The following is a 7500-nucleotide window of genomic DNA, read 5'->3' as shown; positions in this document are numbered from 1 at the left end:
CAATCAGAATTTCTGCTAGCCAATTTGTTTCCGGTGAAAATAAGATAATTATGAGTTTATGAGATGAGTGTCACTGAATGCATTTGATCTTTATTTACATTGTTGGCATGGATATACTATCTACATCTATTTCTCTGTCGATATCCTCATCCCCTGCTCCATTCCTCTTCTCGCCCCCATAAGTCTGTCCCAACCACCGCCGCATTTAGTTTAATCTTAACTTAATAAAAAGGAGATATCAATTATCAACAATGACAAGCCAGCAGGAAGCTGCTACTCATTTTCTCTCCCTCTCACGTGTGCTCAGACGCGCTCTCAATTAAATGCAGTAGCATAGGGCCTACGTTGGATCTTTATAGAGAGGACCCGAAAGGTATCATCTTTATGTAACATGCTGGTGCATGTTTACATTGTATACTTTCTCTAACAAGAGTAAAAAGCAGTTTGCAGTCCAGCTAGGCCTACTATTATTGGCTAAACATTGGTCCCTCCTCTCTCACTCTACGCCAGTGCGTGATGCGTGTGGTGGTGGTGATCACTGATCAGGCAACTTTTTAAAACTGATCATTTTCGCCTATACAAGCTTCTCACGTTCCTCTCCATCTTCAGCTATAGACAATAAAATAAACGATCTAGCTGCTTCAGGTTTTGCGGCCTCCACTACATGACATCAGCCTCCCACAAAGGAAATAGGCTAAGTAAACACAATGCGTTAATTGCGTTAATATTTCGTTACGTGTTATTTATTTGTGTTATGTACTTTTTACTTTACTGGCTAACTCCCTCCTCGTTCAGTCTATGCTCCCTGCTCTGGCTCCGTTCGTTCTTCTAATTCCTTGAGTTTTCTGGTAGACACTCTGTTCGTTTCAGTCTCTCGCGCTGGTTTCACTCCAATCTGCGTGCAGTCAATGGGCGTTTCACGTAGCATTACGACACAGTGGTCATGGGAAATGTTGGAAGTAGGCCTACTGCCAGGGGGGATATATGACCGAGAGCACGTAATGCCTCATGCATCACCAGCCAAACTGGCTAGTAAGTTTTTATTAACACCCGCCAAAATGTATTTTAACCCGCATTTGGCGGGTGTTAATTTAGAACCCTGGTCGTATGCATGCATCTGCTACTGTCCATGAACCCCCCTATTTGAGCATCCTCAGGCATGTCGTATGCATGCATCTGCTACTGTCCATGAACCCCGTTTAGCGTCTCCCTCTAGGCTGGTGTCATTGCATTCAGTGATTATTGCTTTAGATTGGAGAATAATTGAGGTTCTTATTGGGGTCTACCAGAAAGCTACTGAGCAGGTGCTGATTAAAAATGCCATATTGTCTCAGGGCCTCAGTAGAGCTTGCAGCTTCCACACTGGTCTCTAACTGCCCCATTTACTCCCAGTGCATCTCTTCTAACTGCCCCATTCACTCCCAGTGCGTCTCTAACTGCCCACCTCTAACTTTCCGCCTGACCGGTCCAGTCTCTTTACAGGCCAGTGGGGTCCGAGGGAGTTCAGACTGACAGAAAACAGCCTTCTGATCCTGCGAGTAATCCGACACTCAGGCCCGTCGCTAGAAGGCAAGCAAACCAAGCAATTGCTTGGGGCCCCGAGCTGGCCAGGGGCCCCAAGACAACGACTGGCTAAAAATAAAATGCAACGACAAACTGTGAGCGCCCCTTTGATAGTCAATGCAGTAAAGTGCAATGACACTGTTACCGGCAATACCGGGATCCCCCACAAGGGGGCCCCTCTCAGTAGTCGCTGACAGCAGCCAGCCAGCCAGGTTATTGGTCTCTGCTGCTGCCGCAAAAATATAAAACCTAGTTAAAAACAGTTAGCGCAACTTTTTTTTTCGGACGGAATATGGTTACATACTGTAATATGTTTAATAACGGGATAAGGAAGACGCAGATCTGTTCCAGAATTACTGTTTATCGTATTTAATGACATAACATTGCTATAGCTTTGTAATAGGTTTTGATGAAAGTGGCATAGCTTCTCTGCTATACTAACTATTCGACGGTGATAATCTATTTACCAAATGGGGGTTAGGAGAACCACACGATAAATTCCGTGCATCAAAGCAGACTGGAACATTCATGTCTAGTAGTATTCATGCACGCCAGCTGTCTTTAAAGATTACTGTCTTTAAAGCATCAGGTGCGTCTGTCTAATTCTCAAACAGCAGAATGCTTAAATGCTATGTTAAGCTACAAGTAGGCCTAGGTCAAGCTTGGGATGTTTTTACAGTAAGCATTGGTAGTTGTGAAAGCAGCTGCATCCCTTCTAAATATCAAAATATGGAAATGCTAACATATCTTTTTTTTCTCCCTCAAGGTGCTTTGCTTAAATTTCTCAGCCCTCAGGCTCTTCCTAAGGATACCTCCGCTGATGAAGATGGCCTGAAAGGTTAATCTTATGTGTGTGTGTGTGTACTTGTATTTATGTTGGATTTTTAAATTGCTATACAACCTGCACTCTTTATAGTTTGAACAATGCATCCTTTTTCTGCATAAGATGGCAGTGTTTTATTTTCTCACTTTGTGAGAACTGAAAAATGTTAATGTGAGTGTGTGTGTGTGTTTAAGTATGTTGGATTTAGTTATTGTGCACTTTTTTACATTTATATTGGATTGTATGGTACGGTGGTGTTTTTGCAAATGTTCAAAACTAATGCACAGTATATATATGCAACTGCAGTATTGCACTGTCAAAATGCGGTGCTATGCGGTGGTTCCTGTAGGCTTTGCGTGCGGTGGGCAGGGGAGGGGCCTCCATGTCCATTTTGCTTGGGGCCCCCAAATTCCTTGAAACGGCCCTGCCGACACTAAGCCAAACTAAACAAGGCACCACACGGCCTTCGCCAGCCCAGTTCGCCAGCCCAGTGCCCAGCGCCCAGCGATGCCAACTTTGCCATGCCAGACCTCAGTGCCCACACCCTCCTCCTCTCTGAGGCAGCCTGCTAGCCTTGCCAGCCCCTCTGCAGAAAACATGCAGACCAGTCCATCCCATCATAGTCCATCCTAACCCAGACCAGCCCAGCCCATCCTAACCCAGCCCAGCCCAGCCCAGTCCATCCTAACCCAGCCCAGCCCATCCTAACCCATCCTAGTGCATACTAACCCAGCCCAGTCCATCCTAACCCAGTCCTTCCTAACCCAGCCCAGCCCATCCTAACCCAGCCCAGCCCATCCTAACCCATCCTAGTGCATACTAACCCAGCCCAGCCCATCCTAACCCAGTCCATCCTAACCCAGCCCAGCCCAGTCCATCCTAACCCATCCTAGTCCATCCTAACTCAGCCCATCCTAACCCAGCCAGTCCAGTCCATCCTAACCCAGGCCAGCCCAGTCCATCCTAACCCAGCCCATCCCAGCCCAGTCCATCCTAACCCAGCCCAGCCCAGTCCAGTCCATCCTAACCCAGCCCAGCCCAGTCCATCCTAACCCAGTCCAGTCCATTCTAACCCAGCCTAGCCCAGTCCATCCTAACCCAGCCCAGTCCAGTCCATCCTAACCCAGCCCAGCCCAGTCCATCCTAACCCAGCCCAGTCCATCCTAACCCAGCCCAGCCCAGCCCATCCTAACCCAGCCCAGTCCATCCTAACCCAGCCCAGCTCAATCCATTCTAACCCAGTTCTCTGTCCCAGCAACACCACGGTTGCTCTTAATGAAGCCTTTGGAGAGCCTCTGGTGAGCATACACCCTTCCGAGAGGCCCCGAGCACACACATACACAAACTGATGGAAATAACACATAACACTGCACTTCATAACACTCGGAGACAAGGCTGAGTGGAATAACTACTGTTGCTGTTATTATTATTGTTATGTTACTGTGTGAAATTCCCTGCACTAAGAATTTAACATCTGTCCTATGTATATTTGAAAATTAACTATTATTACTATTATATTATTATTATAATATTAACTAATATTACTATTGCTATTCTTCTTCTTCTTCTTCTTCTTCTTCTTATTATTATTATTATCATCATCAAAGACGTATAACAATGGCAGTAGGGAGAAGTAGGTATGAATCCCGAGCTCTGGCCATCTAACGGACTCCAGGAGAACGATCCAGTGGCAGCCTGACAGGCTCTCCATCTCGCCCGCTCTTATCTGTTGTGACAGCCTCTCCTCTCCATTACATGGACAAGCTCTTAGGCGTTTAATAAGGGACAGCTCAGGTCATCTGTCTGACCAGCTTTCTGAGAGGGGAGCAGGGCTGACACAGGGGACCCTGCCTCTCTCTCTCTCTCTCTTTCTCTCTCTCTCTCTCTCTCTCTCTCTCTCACACACACACACACACACACACACACACACAACCTTGCTAGGAATGATTCTATAACATTGCTCCTTAGAAAGAGAGGGGACACAGAAAGAGGCGTGCAGGGTAAGCGATACATGAAGTCCAATACAAACTAACAAAATGCATATTGACCTGTTAATGACTAGTGGTGCAAGTCATTAACAGCTAACATTCAAATCCATGTGAAACATGATGTGATTGGCGGACATCACTCTGCAGGTCCTTCTATAAATCCATACTCTAGCTCTGCTCTCTCTCGCACTCAATCACTCAAATATGCTTGTTATTCATTTTTCTAAGAAATTGAATGTATTATTGCTCGAGCGAGGTTTGTGTATGCTACTGTATGCCGGCCCGGTTTTAGATTCCAACACTGCGCCTCTGTTTTCTTTTCTGAGTGTTATATAGTCGCCGAGTGCGGGAGGAACCGCGCTGCCTCATCCGAGTCGCGGGCATTTCAAGCAACACGGGGAATGGTGCTCGAATGACCGAGGTCACGAGAACTGCAGTAAAGTACCATAGCATTCGGCACAAAGGTGACGAAATAGCCCGTTAGTTCCAGCTGGTAAGTATCAACTAGAATGCGCCGTAGGTTTTAGTGGCGTCCTGTGCAAAAGCTTTGGCAAGGAGCAAATGAACGCAGCGGTCCAGACCAACCCCAGTGGACAAACACACACACATACAGAGAGAGAGAGAGAGAGAGTGAGAGAGAGAGAGAGAGAGAGAGAGAGAGAGAGAGAGAGAGATCTAGCGGGCAGTCCGAACGTGATTTAGCAAGAAAATAAGATTAGGTTAACCTGTTGATTAACTCTGAGTTTATCAGAGACTGCAATATGCAAAGCCTAATGATGCAATTAGACCTAATTTGTGTTGCATTACTTTAAAAGTTGATGTGCACCTGAGCTCAACTAGTTGATTTGCAGTTATTGTGGTTATTCAAGCTTCGCGTTGCATCGAATGCTTCATTGGTAATTCAAATGCAGGCTACTCCAACTCATAATGAAAATGCTATGTACCCACAGCGACACTTAGGGTAGCCTATAGCCTGCATTCAAAGTGTTTTTCAATTGCCGAGATTGATAGGTACGAAATTGATGAAACGGAATTCGTTTGCGTTTCCTCCAAGAGGACACTGAGAACAATAATATGCACATGAATCACCCGTCTTTCTATTTGATATAACACTCATTCTCATTTCGTTTCCGAGATTGAGATGTGGTTGGACGTACCCATAGCTGCGTTATGTCAGGTCCTGCAGGTCTAGAGCCCGATTCCGCGCTCCGGAGTCCGCATGTTTGCAAGTTCTATGCGTCTCGCAGTTCCGTAATCCGACCAAGCAACACGTCCCCCCTCGGGAGAAAACCTCGAAAAAACGCAAACTTCACCCCAGGCTCGGTTTCATTACGGACATATCTTATTGTCATAGTTCCAAGTGCGTATAGCCATTGAATCCAGCGACAGGCAACAGTCCATAGTCACACTAGATGCTTCCAGTCCACGGATGAATAATCGTGTGTTTTAAGCGAAAGTTTGCCCATTTCCATATAGTCTCTGGTCCATTTAAAAGAGAAGGACACGAAGCCCCGGGGGGAAATGACCGATAAAGAGGAGATGGAAAGAAATCCGGCTCGTCTCACCCAAAAGCGGCTACCGACTATATTGAGTTTTGTATTCCAGTTTTACGCAGTAAATGCGTGAGCGATACATGCGTGTGACGCGGCGTCAACACTGAAATTTCTAAACGATTATCCCGCTCTTCAGACTCTCGTGCCTCCGCGCCTGTGACCTGCACGCAGGACAGGATTTACAGGAGAGCCTTCCTCCTATATCCTCCTCCGGTTACGGAGACGGTGATGGTGTATGGAGCCTGGCACTGCCAGCCGCTCGGACCAGCGCAGTGATTCGGATTGCCCTCTTCTGGCGAGAGAGAGCGGACACCGCTCGGGACTCGGGAGGCTGGGCTCTGGGCGCCTCCGCAGACCCGACCGATACCGTCACATTTTTTCGTACAATCTAATGGCATAGAGTGAGAACCGTAATTACTGTAATGACCCCGTGTAAGACATGGTATTTGAAAGTGTGGTGTTTTTTTTTTTCTCAAGTCAACTTTTGGGGATGGCAAAGAGGATATCATGCTTATTTGTGTATGGTATTCTGTGATTCTGAGGTTTAAACCACACCTCGGCTGAGCTAATGTAGGGGAGAAGAATGAGTTGAGATGTGACATGGCAGGACACCCAGTGGGGTCAGAAATCTCTGCAGGTGTGGAGACCATTCTGTGAGGATGACCAACACTCCAGTCTGATGAGGAGCACATGACCTTGATGTCATGATGACCTCCACCCACAGGCCAGTTCAGCTCCATCAGCTCCTTCTGCTGCTGCTCCATCAGGCCCAGCTATCTCACCTGCCCAGGAGACGAGCAGGGAAAACCCTCCAAATACTCCCCTCTGCTCCTCTCTTCTCCTCTCCCCTCTGCTCCTCTCTTCTCCTCTCCTCTCTGCTCCTCTCCTCTCCTCTGCTCCTCTCCTCTCTGCTCCTCATCTCTCCTCTCCCCTCTGCTCCTCTCTTCTCCTCTCCTCTCTGCTCCTCTCCTCTCCTCTCTGCTCCTCTCCTCTCCACTGCTCTCCTCCCTGCTCCTCTGCTTTCCTCTCCTCTCCGCTCCTCTCTGCTCCTCTCCTCTCATCACCTCTCTGAGCCTCTCCTCTCCTCTCTACTCATCTCTCCTCTCATCTCCTCTCTGCGCCTCTCCTCTCCTCCCTGCTCCTCTCCTCTCCTCTCCTCCCTGCTCCTCTCCTCTCCTTTTCTCTCCTCTCCTCTCCTTTCCTCCGCTCTCCTCTCTTCTCCTCTCCTCTCCTCATCTCTCCCCCCTGCTCCTCTCCTCTCCTCTCCTCTCTGCTCCTCTCTTCTCCTCTCCTCTCTGCTCCTCTCCTCTCTGCTCCTCTCCTCTCCTCTCCTCCCTGCTCCTCTCCTCTCATCACCTCTCTGAGCCTCTCCTCTCCTCTCTACTCATCTCCTCCCCTCTCCTCTCCTCCCTGCGCCTCTCCTCTCATCTCCTCTCTGCGCCTGTCCTCTCCTCCCTGCGCCTCTCCTCTCATCTCCTCTATGCGCCTCTCCTCTCCTCCCTGCTCCTCTCCTCTCATCACCTCTCTGAGCCTCTCCTCTCCTCTCTACTCATCTCCTCCCCTCTCCTCTCCT

At 48.1% G+C, this 7500-nt stretch overlaps 1 protein-coding gene across 4 annotated transcripts in view; it reads right to left on the bottom strand.

The window, feature by feature from the left end:
• Positions 1-6194, bottom strand: part of LOC121715958 (leucine-rich repeat transmembrane neuronal protein 4) — a 138899-nt gene extending 132705 nt beyond the window's left edge. For all 4 annotated transcript variants that reach the window (XR_006033719.1, XM_042102035.1, XM_042102036.1 and 1 more), the window contains exon 1: positions 5532-6194. Coding sequence is in view for 3 of the 4 variants with exons in the window: in XM_042102035.1 (XP_041957969.1) it covers positions 5532-5535 (4 nt within the window). In the remaining variant the exon portion in view is untranslated. The remainder of the gene's footprint in view (positions 1-5531) is intronic.
• Between the last annotated feature and the right edge of the window lie 1306 nt (positions 6195-7500).

The sequence above is a fragment of the Alosa sapidissima genome, chromosome 8 (assembly GCF_018492685.1).
Source record: "Alosa sapidissima isolate fAloSap1 chromosome 8, fAloSap1.pri, whole genome shotgun sequence".
NCBI lineage: Eukaryota > Metazoa > Chordata > Actinopteri > Clupeiformes > Clupeidae > Alosa > Alosa sapidissima.
This window is presented reverse-complemented; position numbering and strand designations above follow the sequence as displayed.